Source organism: Telmatherina bonti, assembly GCF_933228915.1.
Source record: "Telmatherina bonti genome assembly, chromosome: 15".
NCBI lineage: Eukaryota > Metazoa > Chordata > Actinopteri > Atheriniformes > Telmatherinidae > Telmatherina > Telmatherina bonti.
The window spans coordinates 11,501,101-11,525,432 of NC_136613.1; the positions used below are offsets into that span (position 1 = coordinate 11,501,101).

The window sequence follows — 24,332 nt, forward strand, 5'->3', positions numbered from 1 at the left end:
TGCTGACTCTGTTTGCCTGGGAATGGGACTGTTTTGGGACAAAGCTTGCTGGCATATCATGTAGTGTAAAAATATGTATGGATAATCCAGGCAGCCTATGCTCTGTTACGGGTCCCTGCAGCCTTGTGGCTCTGCTGAGTTGGCTCTTTTTCTGCTGTGATGCAAGCATTAACTGAGGTTGAAACATTGGCCTTAATGTGGTTTTAGCTGCTGCTGTTTTTTTTTGTGTGTGTGTGTTTTTTTCCTCCCCTTGAATTGAGGTTATGCGCATTAGCCTAAAATCATTGGATTTAGCTGGAAGCCACTGTGCTCGGTACTCAGTACAGCGAGGTCTGAGTATGCATCGAAGGAAAGAATGCAAAGGATATTCACGCATTTATTCAAAAAGTACTTGAAAAACAGGTAGGTATATATAAACATACTGTAGTGCACACAAAAAACTGCAAACTGATGGAGATGCGATATCACTTATCAGTTATTATGTTCACAAAGGAGTTTGAGGACAAAGATCTGGATCTTGGTTAAAACGTGCAGCAGCAGCTGTATGAGCATCCAGTCTGAAACGTTATCACACAAGATGCATATCGGCCTCTTGTGTTAGACAGCCTCAGTGCTGACTGATCTCTACTGATTGTTGTTTGCAGAGTGAAGCTCTGAGGAGTTTATTACATTCCGACACAGTTGTTTTTCTTTTCCTCGGTGATACGTCCTGAACATACGACCAGCAGAAGTTTTTTCTTACTCGAAGAATAAGGCCGTGTGTTTATCGACAAATCTTATGTTTTAATACAGTTCCATTTTTAATTTCCTGGAACAGCTGGCCCTGCAGTTTACTCAGATAGCAGTAAACAGGGATTTTGTTGGGGGACTATTTTCTTTGGTGAATTAATTCACATTTTTAATGAGTCCTTCTGGCAGCAGGACTGTGGAGATGGAATTTAAATAAACTTTGTTGGGGGAGATTAATCAAGGATTTGTTTGGCTGAAAGGAGTCTTGTGGCTCGGATATATAATATGCTGTCTGTTGGACATCAGATACCCACAAATTCCTACTTAATTGGGTCAGTTCAGTGTTAGTTTGGGCCTATCTAATAATTCGCTGACAATGAGAAAAATGTAAAATGTTACCTGCCTCTTTTTTTTTCTTTTTTTTTTTAAATAAAAAACCACAACACAAAGTTTTGCTGAAAAAGATTTTATGTTCTCATGGTATTTAAAAAACACACTGTGTTACTTCAAACTATGTTGGAAAAAAAATCCTTTTTGTCTCATTTTGATGGCATTCTATATTCATCATGCACATTCATCAAGCTGGAGCTGCAGGCTCCCAAGGCTGAGAAACTGCACAACTTTATTATTTCAAGCCCGGGGCATCATGTTAATGCTGCATTATGCTTTATGGCAACGCATCACACACCAGTAAATAGATGTCAACACACCAGGCATTTTGAACATGCACCATGGCTGATTCAGTTAAGCAACCCAACTGGATGTTATGGGAGGAAGAAAAACAGAAACAGAGTAAAAGAATCACCATCAGACTGACTTTTACTTGCTTCAGAGAGTTCAGAGAAGAGACACAGTCCTCATTAGCACACTTAAGAATAGCACATTAGATTGAAATGTTTATTAGCTGTCTATTTGTTATTGCAACAAGAGACATTGTTCAGATGTTATTCTACTGATTGGTTCAGCATTCTTCCACTATGTCCACCGAACCGATTCAATAAGAAAACGATTTTTATGCCATATTCACAAGTAGCTGCAGAGTATCCCTTTGGCAGTTCAATATAATAACAGAAGATACAAGAAAACTTTATGCAGCCTCGAGGGGAAATTCAAGGTTCCAGTACAACCCGACCAAGATCAGACAAACAAAGATAACAGGCCAGGTAGTCCCGAGGCCTCGCAGCCGGCGCAGTCTGGAGAGACAAAAAAACACCTCATGTACACATAAGCACAAATTCAGATGATAGACAACACAGGCAAGTCCGGAGAAGGCGGTGAAAGATAGGAGAGTGTGTCTGTAACAGTGAGTGTGTGTGTGTGTGTGTGTGTTCAGTGTATGAGTCTGTGAACTATCCCCAAGTTTATCTCTGCCACCTGATGTAAAACGCACCCTTGAGAGCTGAGTAATAATCATACTAATGATATTACTACTAATAATGATTATTATTAATAATAATAATAATAATAATAAAAGTAATAGCTGCTGTCACACATTGGTTGCTGCATTTCTGTCGGTGTGTCCCTGGCAGCTGTCGCTACACATGTAGCTTACCATCACCAAGTGGGTGAATGAATGAACAATCGATTCAGTGTAAAAGCGTTTCGGATGCCTGAAAACGTGCCATATAAATCTAATCCATTATTATTATTAAGTCAGTTTAACATCAGATATGCTTGTAGTTTAAGTCCTAATAAGCTGCCTGTTCATGTACAGGTGAGCAGCCAATGGCATCTTAGCCCAATGCTCATGTAATTCAAAGAATGGCTGTGTTCAATGGCCAGCAACCTCCAATTATTGCTCAGGAACTTGAATTAAAATAAATAAATAAATAAACTGACAGATGTTACTTTTAGTATAATTGTTTGCTACATTGAGTCCTGCAGCCTGGACCACAAACTGCAAGTTGTTTGGAAAACATGCTGCTATGTCTGGATAACTCCGACACTTTGAGCTCTGGAGTAAATAATAAACTGGAAGAGAAAGCCAGAGACAGATACTGTATTCTTCTTGTGGTCCTGCTATTCATCTTTCTCCATCATCCCATCTCTCCCCTTCAGTCTTTTTATTTGAAACATAAAAGACAAAGATGTGGAGAGAGCATAGCGGAAACATTGAGCTCCCCGAAGCAACGTGGGGGATGAAGATTAGTTCATAGCAAAGGAAAAGAAACGGGGAAGAACATCAGAGAGAAGAGCTGGCATGAATTCTTTAAAACAAGATGGGAAATCAGGAAGAGTCCGAAAGGGCAACAAGCGGCAGGATCTGTCGGAATGAGATGAATCACATGGAAAAAGAGCTTCCCACATGATGACAGCAGTCATCATGGAGCTGTGCCTCTGAGATGTGCAGTACGACGACTGTAAACAGCATAGTGGATGTCAAACGGCTTTTCAATCATTTTCCCATTCTTTCAAGCAGAGTGGAAACATATTAGAATAGATTGCATCCCTTTCAATTCATGCAGTTCTGCTCTCCTCCACAGTCTAAAGTAGAGTTCTCACATAATCTAGACAACAAACTGGGTATGACACAGATTATTGCTACAGTTCAACCACAAGCCACAGCTTAACTTCCCATTATGTCACAACTGTGTCTGAACGTTTGTACGTGCAAACTGCTGTGGCCGCCCCCACAGACTGGATCTAATTTGCTTGTGGTTTCCTCCAGTTTGAGATTTGGCTACCATCAATTTACCATGACCATAAGTTAAGTTTTCCATACTTAACCTCCCTGGAACTCCATCAGATGTCCATCAGATGCATTGAACAAAAATGAGAACCAGGTTCTTTTGCAGTCAGGAGGCTGTTGACCAACAAGATGCACACTGGAGTTTACAGTCCTGAAATAAACCTTACAATGCAAAGCAAAACCTGATAAATGACATTTTTAAACAAGCAAGCTTCAGGTTACTTTATAAAATGGATGTCCAGAGGCAGTAATAGTAGTATCACTCCTTTCTTCAAAGTCTCCCATTTTAATATGTACAATATGAATATCTGTCCAGTTTAATCACATCCCAGCTTAGATTCTCTTGCTCTAAATAATGAACATGTTTGGCCCAGTGAAGTTGTAAAGTCATTCAAAAATATAATTACTTGCATTGTCACTTTGTAAAATGAGTTTTTCTTTGTTTCAAATGTAATTGAGTATCTATAAGTTCAGTTCAAATGTACTGTGTAGATCAGCTGTCACAGGAAAATGGCACATCCCCGTTGCACTGCTCAGAGCAAAAAAATAAAAATAAAAAATAATCAAGAATAAATAAGGAAAGACTAAAGACTTTTTAATTTAATTAATTTTTATTTTTTTTAAAAAAGGTAACCTGTGGCTGGCTTGCTTGTTTTTTTAAAAAAAAAAAAAGAAAAAAAGGAAAGACTAAATTAAAGGTCTATGTAAATTTATTGGTCTTTAAAAAGTTGAAGTTTAGATTTTGAATTGGATCAGACATGAAGGATGGGAGGGAAGCCTGGAGCCCAGTATGGCACTGGGAACGGAGAGAGCAAATTTCAGGTGAGACACCATCTTGGAAAACTGCAGAAGCTCGAGCTGAGGAAGAGGTGGGAGGCATGATATATGGTTCCAGTATAACAACAGCAGAAGAGAGATTTAAAATCAACCTAAAACGGATCAACTGGCTTAGTGACTGAGGAAACAGAAAAACCACTGGACCAGGGCAGTGACATTATTAATATGGACGATTTGACAGTTTGGGAGGGAAGGGAGAGCAGAGCATCCTGGGAAAAGTGAGTGGCGAGAAGGAAACATCAGATCTCTTACAGAGCGTTTCCCAAAACTTCATATTGGTTATATTGGTTACTTTGGGATTTTAGATGTTAAAATCCAGATGTTTTGTGGAAATTTCCATGACTGCTCAGAAGCATTTCTGAGAATCACTGTTCATCCACAAGTACAAGACAAATTCACAAATGGCACAATCTCAAGTCACTGCTGGGCTCTTGGGCCAAAGTTACAGGAATATTGTGCACATCTGTGAAGAAACTGCTGCCATTAGGACTACATCTGTCATGAAAGACTCTAAGCAGCAGGTTTTATTCCAAAAGACTCCAGACTGTCCCATGCTGAAAACATTCTGCTTGTTATGAAACAAAAAAACAGTTTCCAAACTATCAAGAAGCTGAAATCCTACATGTAGCAAGGATAAGAAAAACATTTTGTTCTTAAAACTACATCAATCAGCCACCTCAGTCCCTGAATGCAGCGCCGTTAAAAGAAGATGTGATGCAACAAAGTGGTAAATAGTGCTCCTGTTCCGAGATGCTGCAGGGATTCAGGATAAAAAGAAGCGTTTCCACTCCAAAGGATCAATAGATCTTTGTTTCTTTTAAGTTTATTCCACTGATTTATGTTTTATTGTCACTATTTTCAGTTGAATCCCGTAGTTTGAATGATTTGCAATCATTCAAATGTTTTCATAAAGTTTTTTTGGGGTTTTTTTTTTCCCACAGCTTTTGTAAAAAGTGTTTTTTAGAGAAACAAGTTTGAAATGAAATGAAAATACCTTTGAAATGACAAAGGCTCATAATGTTCATCAGGATTGATTGTTTACAGCAACAGCAAAGAACTAAACTGCAGACAAGCATCATGTCTTATCCTTTCAATTTAGACTATTTTAGATTCTGCACAAGTTGGATTTTTCAAACTTAGTCCTTCTTTTTAAGCCTCAGTAGGATGTGGGAGAAAATTGCATGGAAAGCTGAAAACGAGGGGAATGAAAAGGACACAAAGGCAATAAAAGAGTAGCTGCGATAACCATTTACCAAACCCTAGTGACTCATCCTTTGTAGTCAACGAACACTGCAAGATGTCTGCACACCTCACAAGGCCCAGGAAATGATTTTAAAAGTATTTTCTCTGTTTTGCAGCTTGTTTACAAAGGGGTCATTTCACAGATCCGCACCGACTCTGAGCACCTTTCTGCTCAGATTTCTGCAGTTACAATGGCTGAACTTGAGTGGAACATGCAGGACCTCTTTCTTTCCTTTTGTCTTTATCCTTCATCATAATTTTATCACTCACCATCTTCTAAGTGGAGGTTTTATCAGGTTGTTCTCTGTGGCGTAGTAAAACGTCTGTGTCGTGGCTGTACAGGAAAGAGAAAAACAGTCAGCAGTTGCTGGTAGTTAAGAGTCTTTTTATCTTGCAGCTTATTATGACTAAAGAATATCGTGATAACGGCTTCGCTACGCTGGCAGCATAGCTGAGGTTTTTACTATCGCATATGACATCTGTGAGTCAGTCCTGTCTGCATACCTGTTTGCACTTAATGTGTGCAGTTTTTTTCTCCAATGTCCTCAGCTTAGCATCCTCCTCATTCACTGTGCAGCACTGATAGCATAGCTTAGCCTGCAGCCAAAGCAAGGCAGATGCGTAGCTCATGTTTAGTGCAGGTATAAATAAAAGGACTTCCATTACGAGGATGGAATACATTGTAGAATGGCTTTATTACACTGCTGCATGCTGCTGATTTCTGATATGCCTTCAGTTACTGACAGTATTTGAACTGTTCTGAATATCATAGTTTATCTTTATCTCTCTCTCTCTCTCTCTCTTCCTCTCCCCTTGCCATCCTTTGTCTTGTCTCTCTCTCTCTATAAAGCAACAGTATTGCTGCATCTGCAGTGTGTGCGTTCAACCTGAGCGCCATCACCCAGGCCTTCAACGGGCCCTTCCGCTCCCAGGAGAATCCCCGCTCCACCTGGCTTCCCACACCCAATCCCATCAAAAACTTCCAGGTTTGTCAAGTCAATGGTCATTTACTAGTTCCATGATCACAACAATGATACAGACAACTAATCAAGAAGTTTTCATTTTTTGTTCTTTGTACATTTTAACTGTTTGTTTTTTTTTGTAATTCTGTTAAACTGGTGAAAAAGTATCACTGCAATCTACTCCATAAATATTATCCAACTTAGAACTAAACCCAGATAAAATCCTCTTCAGTTTCAACACTTAGCTTTCTTCTAATTGTAATGTCTTTTACCTTGTTGGTTCTTCTTCAAATTAGAGTAAACTTTTACAGGATTTGTTCCGAGCTGCTGCAGACATGAATTTCTGTTGATGTATTAACCTGCTATTTATGACCAACCTCTGCAACCTGCCGATGTTTGCATGGGCTTGCAAAAACACCCCAAAATGTGGTTTGGTGAAGCAGGGAACATCTACTTTTAGTGTAATAAATGAGCTAATAATGTTAAAATCACAAAATCTGTTCAGCTGAAAAACCATTGTTATACTTAAAACACACTGACTAGACTTAAACCTTTTCCCCGAATACCAAGTCAGTCTACCAGCATGTGGCAGAACGAGTGATGCTACAAATTTTGCGCTACCATGAAGATAATGCAGTTGCAGAAAAACTCGAACAAAGATCAGCCTTTTCACTGCTTTCACATGTTCTTCCAACGTCCCGCTGTCTTCCACAGTGTGGTACTATAGAAGACAAGGGTCCCAATGACGGTTTGACAGAACGCAGCTTGCAGGATGCGCAGCGACTTTACCTGATGAACGACGTGGTGCAGCCAGAGTCTGTGGATCCGCTGGTTATGCAGGACGACGTTCGTTTCTCAAACCTCGTTGTGGATATTGTCCAGGGCATGGATACTCTCTATCATGTGATGTACATCAGCACAGGTTAGTGGCAGAGAAGCGGTGGAATAAACCGTGTCTTATGCTCTACATAAAGTGTAAATATGCTAAATAAATGCTTTTAACTCTTCCGATATTATCTTCCTAATTTTTAAATCAGAGTATGGCACCATCTTAAAGGCGCTGGCAACACCAAACAAGAACCTGCTGGGCTGTTACCTGGAGGAGATAGAGCTCCACCCAGCAGGTGTGCGAGAACCAATCCTGAGCCTGCAGATCCTGCATAGCGACAGGACACTCTTTGTTGGGCTCAGCGACAGAGTCCTGAAGATTCCTCTCGAAAGGTGCTCCACATATCTCACCGAAACGTGAGTAAACAAGTCTCAATGTTCAGTTTTTCATTCAGTTTCCTAACAGGAACAATGTAATTGCCAATTAGGTGGAGCATGCAAGGAGCAGAACAACAATTTGCAATTTTTTTAAACATTTTTTTTTAAATTTATGCATCACATTCAACATGACACAAGTGTGACTGCTGCAGGCACAGAAGTATAAACACATGCTGTTCAGAATGCATACATAGATGAAAACACAGCTGTATAAACTTTCCTCTTCCATTATTGCAGTTTTCAGGGACAAAGTCTTACTAAAGAAAGGTGTTGACATGAAGCAGAAAGTTAGATGACAGGCAGCTGGTTGGAGGGAGAACTACAAGAGGACATGAAGACTTAAACTCTTGTATTATTTCCTCCAAAGTTTTTTGGCTGACAGGATGAAATTAGGATAAGCTGTCCGAGTTGATTTTGAGGGGATGCTAGAACGACGAGTCCTGGACATCAACAGCTTGTCTCCGTTTTACCATTAAAGAATGAAGCAAAAAAAAAGTCAAAGAGCAGTGGGGATTCAGGGATTTTTCAGCGTAACACAGCGATGTGTGTTAGTTGGCTTGAAATGAAATGATGCAATTCAATTCAATTCAACTTTATTTATATAGCATCAAATCACGGCAATGCCATCTCAAGACGCTTTACAGACAGAGGGGAAAACATAATGAAGGCCAAATGCAATGGCCCGTTTCCAGAAAAATGGAACTTCAGGCAGATTCACAAGGTTTTGTAGAAGGCTGCAGCTTCTAACAGCAACAGTGCAGAGATGGAGGCTCTAAGAGACATAAACATCACATTTTTCTGAAGTAGGCAACATCTACACTGCAAAATCTCAGCCTTAAAAAACAAGAAAAAAATATTAAAAAATGAGGTAAATGTTGCTTAAAATAAGAGAAATTATCTGCCAAAAGAACACAGAAAATTTGGCTTGTCAAGACTTCCCAAAACAAGTAAAAATACTCTTAAAACAAGAGGAATTCTCTGGCATAAAAACTAAGAATTATCTTACCTTTAAAAAAAATAAGCATATGTGTCAATTTAAGATTTTTAATCTTACTTAGATTTCAGTTTTTGCAGTTTATGTTCTTTCTTTTCTTACTATGACGGTTATCGATTAGGCTTAACTTTTAACTGATCACTTGTACCGCTGGTTTTTAATCAATACATGTTCTGAACAGTATAAAGACCATGTGTCTCATGTGCTGTCCAGTCTCATACAAATGGCGAATATGGTGTGTGCTGTTGCTTTTTCTGTCACTTTCACATGTCTAATATACAGAACACAAATGTGTGAATGAATGACTGGCATGTGTTCAAAAGACTGCAGCTGTGTTACAGATATTAAGGTATGAAAAGAGGTTAAGTAGTTTTGTGTGTGTGTGTTTTAACCACATACACCAACCGTTTTTGTCACATTCCAGGAAGTTTAATATTGTTTTCTCGATGCTGTGTATTATACACAGTTATATTTTAATGTTCAATTTATACTTTTGACAGTGGATTTATTTTAACCCAGTTGGTCCTCAGCTGAAGGCAATTATCTGTCCTCAACAAGGATTAATGTGTGGAAGACTTTACTGATAATCATTAAAGTCCGTATGGAAGCAGACAAATGATGAGGGTGGTATCTCTCTCTGCTCGTTAGAGGAAATAAATTAGAAATAAATTTGTTTTGCTTTTGCTGTAATGAAGTTCTACATCATACAAACAATACTTGAGTGGGGGGAGTTTTTGTTCCTGAATCTGAAAAAAGATGCTGAAGACTTTTCTTCACAGGAGCAGGGTTTTTTTCTGAGGAAGACGCAGACAGAGGCCTTCTGCTCAGCCATCTCCATCTCTGGCATTATTGATGTAGAAATTTGTTTTAAGGATACGTGAAGCCAGAAAAGCTCACTGTTTCTCCAACCTTCTGTATCTCATCAGCGCACTCAATCAGGATCTGCAGCTGGCCACTGCGGTCCTTCAAAGTCAACTTCATTTTAGCATATAAATAGCTTAATGCTGCTGTGCTGTATATGTGTGTGTGTGTGTGTGTGTGTGTGTGTGTGGAGGCCAGTCTATTTGGTGTGATTTGTGCGTGGGTTGGTGTTCCAATAAGTTTTCATATTCACTCTGCAAGATGAGTCAGCGCACAAACTCCTAGAAACATGGCAGCAGACACTTTCACACACACCAGGCAAGGTAATCATTGCATTTAATAAGATGTCGATGACATACAAGATTCTAGTCAGACACAAAGGAACGAGAGGCGAGGAAGAAAAGCCATGAGAAGCAGAGGGAAGAAACAGAGCCTATTTAAGGCACCGGGGCTCCAAGGGTACCAGAAGGAGGGTGGGAAGGAGGAGGTGAGGTAGGACGGGCCGCCTTTAATCAAATTTGCAATATTCTGCTCACCTCTGTGACTCATGCTTACCATCTTTCCAACGCTGCCGCAGCTTAAGGCATGCTGACAGCTGAGCTTGTTTGGTCATCCTAGAGGCAGCAGAGGAATCCAGAAGGCTGATGTACAGGCTGGAGTCAGGAGATCAAGCAAAATTATGGCCAAAAGAGCAGAGTAAGAGAGGGTGAACAAGACTGCTGTTTATATTTTAAACAGCTGATACGACCATCAAAATTTTTCTTTATCCTGGTTTGATCTGTCTTCCAAGAAGGAATCTCTCACCATTTTATTTTTAAAAATTCAGTTTTAATTTGGTTGGATAATGTTATTCCTTAGAATATCTCAAATGAACTCATATTTAGTATAAAAGCAAGTGTGTCCAAAGTCGGTCCTCGAGGGCGGCTGTCCTGCAGGTTTTCCATGCATCCCTGCTTCCACAACTGGCTTAAATGAATCCAAAAGCCCGTGAACTTCTACACAATGCCCCTGCAGCCTTCCCAGTTATTCCTCGACTTATTATTCTGGTCTGCAGCTTTGTACCAGTGTAACAATAATGTCTGGGAAAGAGGGAAATAAATAAGCCATATCAAGAGAGAGAGATGGAGAATCTCCAGCTTAATCTCTACTTCAGGACATCTTGGATTATAGTAAAGACGACATGACACTCCCAGCATGTACTGCATTTAATTTATTTGGGCAGGTGTCAGTTCAACAACCTTTTGTTCGCATATAATTAATAAAACATTGCTAATGCTGAACGTATAGTTTTACAGCAGCTCCAGGGTGAGATGGCATGGCTGTGGCATTAACTTAGTTTCATCCCTGATCTGTCTTCTGAATAAAGACCTCCTGAAAATGTTAAAGTCACAAGGTTGAATATATTAATTTCATCAGAGGAGCTTTTTAAAGTTACTGTGCCGGGTTTTGTTTTGTACTTGCATGTCTTTGTAGACCAACTTCAAATGTTGCATGTGTATTAGTAAGTTATTCTATAGCAATAACTGTAAAGATGAAGCACTGCGGCAACAAATTGTTTCAGAGAAAGCGTCCCGTGCTTTGCTTCTCTAACTGCGTCAGAACTTTATTCAATGTGCCTTTTAAAGCTCATGAAAATAAAATTTTATTTTAAAACATAATTTCTCTTTTCTAAAAAAGAAAAATGCTGAAAAGATCATATCATAATTCCATTTTTTATGTGCTGGGCCAAAAGAAAATCTGACACACACACACACCCTTTTCTCAAAGCACCTTTTGCATTGTACACAGCACCCATCAGCAACTGATGCAACAGCACATTTATTTTCTTTCTGAATTGTGTTCATTTTTTTTGTCAAAGATCCAGAAATGAGGATGTGTGATATCTTCAACACATCCCAAAGATTCCCAATGCTGTTAAGTTCTGGACTTTCTGAATGAAGATGTCACCTTGGAATATTCACATAGTCAGCTTTTTTTTTTTTTTTTTTTTTTAAACCAAATAGCGTTGCTGAGCCTAGACCTGACCAGGTAAAACCACCTTAGACCATCACACAGGCTTGCACAGTGGCCAGTAAACATGATGCGTGAAGCACTTCATCTGCTCTTCTAACCTTCATGTACCCATCACAGATTGGTAAAAATTGCTCATTTGTTTTATTTTTGTTTTCATTTATTGATGGCAGCCATCATTAATTTCCCTTCAGACACATTTTTTATTTTTAAGACTGATATTTCACCACCAGCTGTCCTGGCTTCAAGCAATTCATTGCATTAAGTTTTTAAATCACTTTCAGTAATTTCAGCAAGCTCCATAGTTGTTTATTTTAGCTTGTGACAGACTGATAAATTGACCCTTCAGAGGCATTTCAGTCACAAGAGGACAAGAATCTTAAGAATGAGATGGGATTCAGTTATGGTTGAATATCCAGACAGCTGAAGCACAGGGATAACCGCAGGACAAATCTAACCGGTGACTTGGTTACATTCAGGAAAAAAATCTATTTACTGGATTCATTTTGACCAAATTGTGTTTTTAAAGATCATTTTAAGGTTAATCTGAAAGAACACAACAGACACAAAGTTGGTAACTTCATGGATATTTAGCCGTCTATAGGAGAGCTCTCCAGCTGAGGTCCTCGGTGGCCACTGCCCTGCTCCAAATATGCCTGGTTATAATGAAAATATTTGTCAGCTTCTGCACAAGGCCATGACGTCGGATCAGGTGATGCAAGGAAACATCTAAAAGAGATGTAATATGATGTTGAGAGTTAACAGATACTCCATTATAGATAAATGTGCATGAGAGTTGTGCACTTTGGAAAAATGTCACTACCAATCTTTTCCTTTAAGGCTGCAGGCATCACTAATTTATGAAGTCCTGGGGTAAAGGATAATTCTGCATGAGAAGTACTGCAGAAGCCAGTTGTAGTCTTGCTCTGGTGATTTTTGTCTCTTTTTCTTTTAAAAAAAAATAAAAAATTTTTTGTCTGTCTCTCTCTGACCCCCACGGCTCTGACTGTGGAAAAAGACCCCCCTACCGTTTGACTCAAAGCTACCATGAGCAGGTCATTGTGCTGCTGTCTAAATGAGCTGAATGGATTTCCGTTCAACTCTTTTGCGTTGTGTGCGGCCATCTTATCCACACACAGGAAAATCATTTTCGCTCACACCGAATGTTCTCACATTCTTTTCCATTGAAACTGCAGCTAGAAAGCTGCCACACATGCAGGTCTTATTGTCACACAAACACACAATGGCAATGCTGAGGCAACACGTGATTTATAATATATCTATAATTTATAGTTCTTATCTGGATTAAAAGGAAATAATTAAGCTTTAGGTGCAGCTGTAATGCAGCATATCCAGTTATTTGCAGATACAAATGTTGTTCTTAATTCTTGCACAGCCATTTCCATCAGACAATGCAATTATGTTTAAGTGCATGTAATGTCTTGTATCCCTTGGTTATTGATCAATATCAGCAATTCTGGCAAGCCCGGCAAACGTCAGAGTGGAATAAAATTAGCATTATCTTTAACTGAAGCGCTTTTGTTCCTCTGCTAAACCTTTTTAACTGCCAATGATTTGTTTCCTTTTAGTGATAGCTTGCAGGCTAGTTTCTGTGTGTGTGACTGGGTGTGTTTGTCCTCTATTTGTGGTAATTATATTTGACCTGGCCAGTTGGCACCTCTGGCTAACAGCGCCACTCCACACAGCTCCTATCTCTCGATCTCACTCTGTTTAGTAAAGTGATTTATTTTGGCTTCAGTGATGTGCAAGCTTAGCTGTGATGCTACATTCATCAGGTCTTTTTATTTCATTATTTATAATGTATACCACTTTTCTCTGAAGAAGGGAAATGCTTCCAGTTTTATAGCAGCACCCCACAAAACTTAGAAATAAAAGGCTCTCTTGTTGACAGGATCAGTTTATTTATTTCAGCTGAATGTGAGAGATGCAGTTTTATATGTGTTATAAGTATTTGAGGATGTTTTGAATGTGTTCAAAGCTGGGAATTATGAGGACTGAGAGTGAGGAGTGAGAAGACAAATGGAAACAAAAATAACTATGAGCAGGAGGAAGTGTTGAATAAATAATGAGGATAATGTTGAGTAGGATGAAATGGAACAAACGTAGCTGTATTTCTGCAGAAAAAACTCAACTAACCACACTAACATTTCATCATGTTACTAGAGGTGTGGTTGTCCTGCTGATGAATGTTACATTTCTGCCTGTAGGGCTCTAGCTAAATTTGCTGTGTGTAAGTGTGTGGTTTTATGTGTGTGATTAACGGTGACCCAGCAGCAGCCATGGTGCCATGAGGCTCAGCCTGCCTTGGAGCAAGAGTTTAAAACAACGTCGGGAAACCACTGAACGGTCATTGGGGACAAAATCACTGACCATTAACATCCAAACCACAGTATGCGTGTCTATCTGGAAAAGAAAAAACAGTGCTTATATGTTGCAGTGCTGCCTTTGCTATACTAACCATCATCCCCTATAGGATGCTCATACAGTGTTGGTCTCTCTTGTCTAACTCTGTACAAGTGAAGCTTGCAGGCTGCAAAACTAATTTACCATCAGCTCGAGCTGCCAGCAGAAGCCACTGCTGCGCAGCCCATATGAGCAATCAGGAGAAGACTTCACCATCCGAAGACTGAGGGAGAAAGCGAGGGATGGTGTTCACACAGTAGATGTATTTATTACTGCTCCAGAATGCTGTTACTTTTATTACAGGCTTTGTTCTGGCCCAGTCGCAGTGTAATCACTTTGGTCTCTGCTTCATTCTCACTCTCACTTCCTGTCTGGATTGTTTTCTCACCCTCCTCCTCCTCTCTGCCTTGATTTGGACCAGAGCTATGTCTTAACCTCCCGCTCACCTTTTCTTTTTAAATCCCCTGATGCCGACAAAAACTGAATTTTTGTGTTCAAAATTATGGAGATCTTTGTAGTTCCACTAAACTCTGAGTGTTAAGAGGTTTGCGTACGTTTGATCAGCTAATTATTTGTATCTACAATGTTCAGAGTGAGATGAAACATTGTGTAACCTTTGACAGCCTTTGTGTTTAGTTGCTCTGGGTAATATCTTTTCATTGGCATTGGTTGGCACACCAACAGAATCTCCTTTTACTCTGTTGCCTGTTGTGTTTTGTGGGTCTTGTATAAACCTTTATTGTTTATATTTTTCTTGCTTTCCTTGTAGTTAATGTTGCCACCTCTTGTCCCCCTGGACAAAACGCAACTGGGGTCGTAACAGCTACATGTTGACATGGACGTTAGCATGGCGGCCTCACAGCAAGAAGGTCCTGTGTATGTGTGGGTTCACTCCGGGTACTCCGGCTTCCTCCCATCATCCAAAGACGTGCATGCTTTCAATCAGTTACTTTAATTCTCCCATGGAGTAGGTGTGAGTGGTTGTCTGTCTCTGTTTTGGCCCTGCAGTGGACTGTCAACCAGGGTGTACCTACCACTCGCGTGCTAATTGCTGGGATAGGCTCCAGCTTCCCTGCGACTCTGAATTGGACAAAGCAGGATAGAAAATAAAAATAAATAAAAATAAAAATCAAGAACTAAGACATTTTTTTCCACTTTGTTTTTTTTTTTTCAGCTGTGAATATACTATTGGGGTGAACTGATAGATAACATAATATATAATATTAGAAACATGAGCAGCCTGGTCCTGTTTGGACGGACTGTACTGGAAGTAATTTCATTGTGCCGGCACGCTGGTTGAATATAAACGCTTCTGTGGAGCTGGCCTGGGGATTTGTTTTGCTGTTCACCTGCATATTCCAGATACTTTTCTGGCTTGTACAGCTAACCGCAAATATACTCACTAACCACCATCACCCCTTTGCCCACCCACAAGTTGGAGTTTATCTAATTCGACCAATCAGACAATCCTCAGGAGAAAGTTCTCCGTTTTCATGCAATAATTCTTGTTATGAAGTAATTATATCTTATATGGAGCCATGATGAGTGCAAAGCTAATCTGGAGGTACAGATGGTCAGGAATTAAGAGGAAAAATAATCATGTCATGTCAGTCTTAGATTATTTTATAAATATAGTTTAAATATCAGTGTCAGTCCTATGATGGATTTGTAATCATAATAAAACCAGTGAAACCTGCCTTAACCCAACTTGCATCTCTTCTCCTTGCTTTCAGCCAGATTCTTGAGGCTGCCATCATATTAGTCTTCTGTTAAAGCAGCTGCTTCTTCTTTAGAGTAAAGGGGAGGAAAACACTGCTGAAGAGCAGGTTTTGTATCAGTTCTACTGGCTGACTGCCATCTCACTTTTATTCCTGCTTTTTTTTTTTTCTGCTCTTCCAGCAAGCACCGTCATTCTTCAGCCCAGCTCCAACTGGGTTTAATTGGATGTATTAGTGCTGAGTGCTAGCAGTGGTTCTGTGTTTCTGGTTAATCAGGAGTTGACTTTCTAAGTGGCCAACACAGTTTGGTGAAAAAGCCCCAGGGACAGACTGTCGCCCCTGCAGATTGGATGAGGAGACTGCTTCAGCGGTGGTCTCCTGAGAATGGAAGCAGAAACATTATGGCTCTTGAGGAGAGATCGGTGTTTTCAGACATGTTGAACTGAGTCAGACCTTCCAGACAGCCCAACACAACCCAAAAGTGGCAGCTCGAGGGCTAATAAGGGCTGAATGCGATCCATAAGTTCTCAGTTCTGGTGATCATATTTGTAATCATTCAATGACAGCTCGCCATTAAAGGCAAGGTGGTGTATTGTTTTTATGTCTAGTTGTTAAGAGTCCTGCAATAACAAGAGACACTGGTTTTTACAGGATTCACAAATGATTTAGAACGGCAATTACATCTCCGCAGAGAGAATTCAGCAGATTTATCCGCTGATATTAGTCATACTGTTATATGCCTGGTGAGTTTTGCTCCTCTGTCTGCTTAAAATTTAACAAGCTTTGCAGCTAAGTTGTTCTGAAAGTGTGCAACCAGGTGTGTGTGTTGAAATAAATACCCGCCACTGCCCATCAGGTTTGTCCAACTGTTTGGCAGGTGGTGAAATATCCACAGTAGAAGTGAAAGCCTTAAAAATGTACACAAGAAGGTGTCTGATCAGAAAACACTCTTTCACATTCCCTGTGCACCTGTCGATCTGCAGATTCAGCCACTCTCCTTTTGGTTGACATCCCTCGGGACATTCTTATACAGAAATGAGCTTTTCTCTTCCAGTCACAGTTTTGTTTTTTATTTTCAATAGTGCTTTCAATTAATTTTTATGGTGGTGTTTAAAAAAAAAACAAAAAAAAAACCATTAGCTGTCATGACAGGCAGGCAGAGATTTTGGTTGAAAGGTCAAAGTGACAGTTCAGTATACTGTTACACCTTGTTGTCTTTTTCCTTTTACATTATAGGAAAAATGGCTACCAATGAAAAAAACAGATTGGCTGCAGACATTTAGTGTGTACCAAAGTTATATTCTAGTCAGCATGTCATTATAAATGGCTTTATTATTTGCAGTGTAAATTCATTCCAATGCAATCTTAAAACCTGACTAAACTTAGAGGTGCTTGGTGTAAATGCTGGGTATAGTCAATGCTGAGCACTCTGAATGCTTTATTCTAAAGTACTAACTTTCTTTTTAAAAAAGGGAAAAAGACACCCTCCACATTTCTGACCTTTTTCATCACATCTGAACAGCAATTTGCTCGCAGCCATGAGCGCTTCAGTGGTCTTTGCCTCACCTTTACCCTGTTAGCAGTAATTGGGGGTTTATGTCAGGTTTTTGTGCAGGTTAATCAAGGCCATAATAAAGCTAGTAAAATGATGTCGATGTAGATGTGTTTTCTGCAGCGTCTTTTAAACATTTACCTCAAAATTACAAGTAGACTATTTTAAACATGATTGTTTTAACAACAAGTTGGGGAACAAATTAAAGATATATATAATACTAGTTAAAAAAGGCAAAACCAGCTGTTTGCAAAGTTTTTTGTTAGCGTGTTTCTTGTTTGAACATTTTAATGGACATGATTTGTCTCTGTTTACATCTGTGCTGAAGTCAGTCGGTCAGCATCTCTTTCCAGCTGATGCATTAACAATGTGCTAGTCTTTTTCTTCTTCTTCTTCTTCTTACTCCCATTTTTCTTGTATGTAAATGAAGTGAGTCCAAAACTAAATGTTTTTTCTCTCCAGGTGAAAAGCCCCCCAGCCTGCCTCTGGGCACACAGGGCAAGAATATAGTTTCATATCGCTTCCACCTCTCCCTCTAATTTTATTGCCTTCATGAATTATGTGCTTATTAATTTTTCTGCATAGCTGATCTCTGTAATGGTATGTGTTGAAGCTGAGTGCACTGATAATCAGAAACCCAAATGAGAATTTCAGCCATGATGATGCAAAAATCATCAGTCATCAAAAATGCAATATGGCCGACCTTGAGCACAAAATGGCAACAAGCTCCTTCGTTTGCCTTCTCAGAGGAACTATAATGTTCACTGGACTGTGAACTGGTGGCCGACTCCATTATGATTATCGCCTTATCTGTAGAAAAGATGGTAGTTGGTGTTGATGCGATAGTCGCTTTATAAAATGACAGAATATGACAGTCGCACTGTTGCAGAGGAAGTTTTCATCTTCCATCTGTGCCACACATCACCTGACAGCATGCCTCCCCTCACTTGTATGCTCACTCATCCCCCCCCAGTGGGGTCACCTCTGATGTGCTGACTAAGCAGCAGTCCTTTGTATTGGATGTAAACTGACCTCAGGTTCGCCACGATGCTCCAGCTCGGCTACAGAGCTGTATCAACACAGAGATTCCTCAACCTTCAGGCTAAACACTGCAGAGCTCTTCAAATAAACCACCAGGCTAGCACCAGGAAAGGTAAAACAAGCCTCTGCTTTCAGTGGAATGGGAAGAGGAGGAGATGCTGCGATGTTCTAATTACGGCGCCAAGAGTGATGAAGAAAGGGTTGCAGAAATGAAGGGAAGCCTTTTGAGAGAAGAGTTATTCAACTAAAGCCTTTTTATTTAGTGTTCCTGAAGCATCGACATCAGCTCCGTCAGCTTAGCTTCGTCATTAACAGCTTTAGATTTAATTAGCCTTCATTAAGCCTCTGTTTTACTGGAGGAGCTTACAAATATTTAATCACTGTTTGGGTAATGTACCATGTATAGTGTTGTTGACGTGAGTCTGATGGGAAGAATTACACATTTAAAAGTCCTGCTTTTTTTAGAGGGGGAGTCTGAAACCATGTATGATATGGCTCATTGTGCAGGTACCCAGCTGTGTTCTTCTAAGATCACGTGATTTATTTTTTTAATTTTAATTTTTGCTGTGAAGTTTTTCCAGATGATTTTTTGGGAAAAAACTTACAATTTGTTGTATGAAGTCTCTAAAAACCAAACATTTTGTTCTCAACAAATTTCTAAATGGCTTTACATCACAGCCAAAACACAGAAGTTCTACGTCTCCTGGCTTTTCACAAGCTATCAGAATCCATAAAGCTCAAATCATGTCGTACCTCATTGTTTTTATGTGCAAAGCTGAAGTTGTGCTGGTGTTTAGTCTCCCATTCTCTTACAGATGAGAAGAATCCCTCATTCTGCTCATCTCCCATGCTCTTTGCAGGCTGTGCTTGGAAGCAAGGGACCCCTACTGCGGCTGGGACTTCAGGCAGCGCCGCTGCACCACGCTGGAGGACAGCTCCAACATGAGTCAGTGGAAGCAGAACATCACCATTTGTCCAGTAAGTGAGATGTCACTGACTTGTTTATTGTAAGAAAGGCTCCCGGTGCTGTTAATCTTCTGTTATTGGCTGAAATCAGAACATCTTTCCTTGCACACTCCACTCTTCACCTGGTTGCTCCTCTCTTCTGTCATTACACCAGTAAACACTGATGAAGTGACTACAGTAAACACTGAAAAAGGATGTTGTAGTTAGGTGCCATTTGAACCCATGCACGCATTTGCCATCCTGTTTAACAGATGATGTGTGGTTCGAGTCAAGTCTTTCCAAGCCCTCTTTTTACCTTTTTATCAAAGTTTCATTCAGAGCATGTTGTTTCAGAATGTTCCTGGCCTTTGACAAGTTTTCCTTTATCAAAGTCTACTCTGGCCTCTCTGTTCTTGAGGCTTATGAATAGTTTGCACCTTGTGGTGAACCTTCTGTATTTGCTCTTTTAAGACTTCTCTTCTTAAGTAGATTTGCACAATGATATGCCTCCTACAGAGCTCTTCCCTTGGCTGGATGCTGTGCAGGGAGTTTTCTTTGTAAAAAGACGAAAGTGGTACATGCACATATCCCAAAGCCTTTGCTGTAGAGCTATACAAACGTCTTGGTGAAATGAGCCTGTACATGACTCTTTGCCACAGAAATTAAATGGCATTTTTATCAAATTTTGATCTAGATAATATCAAAAGTGTGAACAGAAAATGTACACATATTGATGCTTATTAGTGTAATTTTCTCTGTATTTATTCATCCTTTGTGATGACGGTTCTTGGAAGTGAAGTTTTGTCTGTTCTTTCACCAAACAGTGTCAGTTAATAAATAATCTCAAGCATCGAGTAACACTACTGGCAATCTTTTATTCCACAGAAGGAAAATTAGAAAGCAAGCTGTATTCCATCAATGTTTGCTTCTGTGAATTCTCAGCTTTTTAAAACATATCTTAAAGCACCTAAGTTTATTTTTTACCCATCCTAATATTCCTGCAGTCTCTCTGATGGAAGCATGCCTTTTGCAGCCCAATTATAGGCTCTTTTCTTTCACTGAAGGTTTATTTAGCTCATGTTTTTGGTTCACGCCAGCAGCTTCAAAAAACAAATACTTGTAATCAATTCCAAACCTGAACCGATCTGTTTAATTTATTAAGCCATTTCTAAAGTTTAGCCCACTGCTGTCTATAAAACATCCTTTTGTTCAGTTGTCCAGTTGCACACAGGCTCGGACTATGTTGTTCAAAATGCATCAAACTGAACAAAATCAGACTTGCATCAAGAGATTTGACTGAAGTAAATTGCAGCAATTTTTTTCCTTTATTATCCTCTGACAACTTTCTCTTGGCAGGTAAAACTGTGTCAAAAAACAAGCATCTTGTGTAGAAAACAGGTTTTCACACTGACTTTCTTGGTCAGTCTTATGTGTTTTTTAAATTTTAATCTGAAAGTGCCTGAGTGTGACATGTTTTATATGTCCTTTGAGCCGGTGCCATGCCCTTTTAATTTGCCTTTTGGGAACTAATAAAGTGATTTGAATGAATGATTAGTGATGTATGTTTTACAGCTGCGAAACCAGACCATGGATGGGGGCTTCGGACCCTGGGCTCCGTGGCAACCATGTAACAACGATGACCCTGTGGACGGTGTGAGCTCCTGTTTTTGTCGATCCAGATCATGTGACAGCCCTGCCCCTCGCTGTGGGGGCAAAAATTGCGAAGGCCCCACGATTGAAGTTTCAAACTGCTCAAGGTAGAAAACAGAATGAGAAATAATGTCCATGTTATTCAGTTTTTTGGCCTTGCATTGTATGTTTTAAAAAAAACAGGCTGGTTCAGGATCATTTTCTACTTACACCAAGGAAAGAATTAAATGGTTCTGCTCCAAGCTTTACTGCATGTAGGACTTAAGTGTTTTTAGTGAGCACTCGCTTAGCTGTTTAACAGTCTAAGTTACTCAGCAGCCTGTGAGGAAAATAAGTTTTTGATATTCTTCAAGAATATAAAGCCAACAGGTCCCAAGATCATTTTAAAGGCAGTCAGTACCTCAACAGAAGCAATTTGCACAGCATACCTTCAGCTGCATAATGACTGACTACATGTCTCCCTTACTAATTTGAAAGTCTTTCTTACATTTAGTCTGTTTTGTTTTTCATCTAAATATTTGTTTTTATTGTACTGTATTACTACTCTATTGTACTCTATTATATCAACTTTAATGCACTTTTCTTCATGTCACGCTCTTTGTGTTGGATTCATAATGTCTTCATATTATGAATTCTAACTGAGCATACAAGAGATTATCACATTAATGCTCCAGTTGACCACATTAAATGTGCCATTTTCCTGATAAGTTTGGAGCAGGATCACACAAACTCCACACTCCTTTCTTAAACTCTGACAATATATCAGCAAAGTGACTTTGAAGCATCCACCTCAGGGGACAATTTCCACAGACGGAACATAAGAAAGACTATTAAAGTGAAGAATCTTATTAGAAAATGTATGTGACATCTAGTTTCTCCTTGTGACATTTTTTACCGACTCTTTCTACAGAGGAATCGGCCAATCAGCGACTGAGGACAGAGAGCTTAGGCACCTTCATCCCACTGGATAGCGAGGCCAGATTTAATCCTCAGTGTTGAAATTGAATTGTGCTTTTGCAGAGAGTAGCAATTAAATCATGAGGTGCGCTACCTTGAAACAAAGCATTTAAGCAAATTGAATGAATGTTTCCCAGTCGTTGTATTTCTGCTTCCAGAAGTTTAGGATCATAGCAATAATTAGTTGACTGTGTCTGATGAGTTCTGTGGGGTTTTTTTTTTTTTTTTTTGTTTTTTTTTAAACATTGAACAAAACCATGTGGAAATAAAATGCTAGATCACTGAATCCATCAGTTTCAAAACAACTGTGAATTTGGAGTTAATATCCATGTGATTTTTGCCATAGAAATGGAGGCTGGACACCCTGGTCGTCATGGGGACAATGCAGCACAAGCTGTGGAACAGGCTTCGAGCTACGTCAGCGCTCTTGCAACAATCCATCACCCCGACATGGTGGCCGTGTGTGTGTAGGGCCAAGCCGGGATGAAAGGTGAGAATGAGCATGTTATTAGAGTAACATATAAAATCTCCTAAAACATTTTAATAAAAATGATCACAGTGTTACACATAAACATCTGTATCATATTTGTATTTAAATATATGTAATATTTTACGATCAAAGATTTGAAAAAAAACAAAAAAAAAACATGCTACGTGCAATTTATATTCACCCCTAGATCCTCGATTTATCTCCACAAATCTTAGTTGGTGTGGTGGAAAGGATCATACAACTTAAAGAAAGCTTTGTGCATAGACACAAAACACAGCAGGATCACAGCAAATCAATGCATATATGTCTAATACTTAATTCAAACCAAACTCATAACAATTTTCCCCAACATTGGCACAGCTGGAAAGTTGCATTCATGAGCCATGTATACAAAAAGGAGCTCCAATATTACCTTTTATTTAGTATTTTAGAGAATTCAAACAGCTCTTTTAATGGCTTTGCTGATACTTCCAGGCCATTTCACTCGGTCAGGATGGTTCCTTACTAAAATAGACTATTTAACTGGACCCCATGTCCTTGGGCGAGATATTGAGCTGTCCACTTATCCCTGCTGTGCTCATGTGAGTGAATGTGGAAAGGAAGGAAAACAGAAAATAAGTGCTGCATACAGAGTACATCTGTAATACAAAACCCAGCCCTGTATGAGTGAGAAACACCAAGCGATTTTTAAAATATAAATAACAAAAAAAACTGTGTGGAACATTTTCACTGTTAAGCTTAATGTACTGATGTGCACACACATGTCCATGCTATGTTCAGAGTAAAACTCAAGGACTGAGGTTGAAAGTGCAGTTTACATTCATTTTCTTTTATTTCTAATGGTTTTAAACATCATTCATACCTCCACAGGTTCTGCAATGAAGGTGTGTCCTGTCCTCAGCCCATCTTCTGGACCCCTTGGGGCTCCTGGACCAAGTGCAGCACAGAGTGTGGAGGTGGTGTCCACTCCAGAGTCCGAAGCTGTGAGAATGGAAACAGCTGCCCAGGATGTGCACTAGTAGGAAACAAACACACACACGCACACACACACTTCATGCTCAGATGATTATAGCCAGAACCAGCTAATATGATAGAAAAAAATGTCAAATATGCACCTTTTGTATATTTAATGTTATACATAACATGGCAAAGTGTTAATTACAGTTAAATAATCATTAATATCATTGCATTTAGAAAAATCCTCATTTGAAAATGAAGTGTGCACAACAGTAAAACTGCATGTTTTAGACATTTTCCCGACCCGATCACTCTGATGGATCCATCAGATTGTCAAACTTTACACACTGATATCTCTTTTTTTATATTTTGGCAAGGAAAATGGCAACAGAAACATTTCCACAAATATTTTGACACCAGGAGTCATTTTTGTATGAGAAATGAATTTTGTCATTTATTTCTTTAAGAGATGCAGGAAATATTTTCTGGACATCACATAACACAATCAGCTGTACTTTTTAAGAAACACAGAAGATTTCTTTATTCCCATCATATTTTAACATAGGAATTGCTGTGAAATGATGAATGAAACTCTAAATCCACGAATCACCTTCAGGAATACAAGGCCTGCAACCTGGAGGCATGTCCAGAAGTGAAGAGGAACACACCTTGGACACCCTGGATACCTGTTAATGTAACCCAGGGCGGAGCCCGTCAAGAGCAGAGGATGCGCTTCATGTGTCGGGCCCACCTGTCCGATCCCCACGAGCTGCAGATCGGCCGGAGGAAGGTGGAGACGCGCTTCTGTCCGAATGATGGAACGGTGGCATGTGAGACAGACAGTAAGTTGACCAGCTGGAAGTGGATCTAGTGCATGTAGAAACGTGTCAGTTCCACAGTCGAGTGAAACCTTCTCTATGACAGAGTAACGACACAGTCGGTGTAAAACTGTCACAAAATAGCTGGATTCAATGCATTCTTCTTAATATCGGATGTTGAATGTTTTCT

General features: G+C 39.6%; 1 protein-coding gene across 1 annotated transcript in view; it reads left to right on the plus strand.

Moving 5' to 3' along the window:
• sema5ba (sema domain, seven thrombospondin repeats (type 1 and type 1-like), transmembrane domain (TM) and short cytoplasmic domain, (semaphorin) 5Ba) overlaps nt 1–24,332 on the plus strand; it is a 111,661-nt gene that overhangs the window by 65,822 nt on the left and 21,507 nt on the right. Inside the window, exons 8-15 of the mRNA XM_079253892.1 lie at nt 6,348–6,483; nt 7,174–7,381; nt 7,497–7,704; nt 19,186–19,303; nt 20,843–21,027; nt 22,224–22,367; nt 23,238–23,385; nt 23,941–24,166. Coding sequence (XP_079110018.1) covers nt 6,348–6,483; nt 7,174–7,381; nt 7,497–7,704; nt 19,186–19,303; nt 20,843–21,027; nt 22,224–22,367; nt 23,238–23,385; nt 23,941–24,166 — 1,373 coding nt within the window. The remainder of the gene's footprint in view (nt 1–6,347; nt 6,484–7,173; nt 7,382–7,496; nt 7,705–19,185; nt 19,304–20,842; nt 21,028–22,223; nt 22,368–23,237; nt 23,386–23,940; nt 24,167–24,332) is intronic.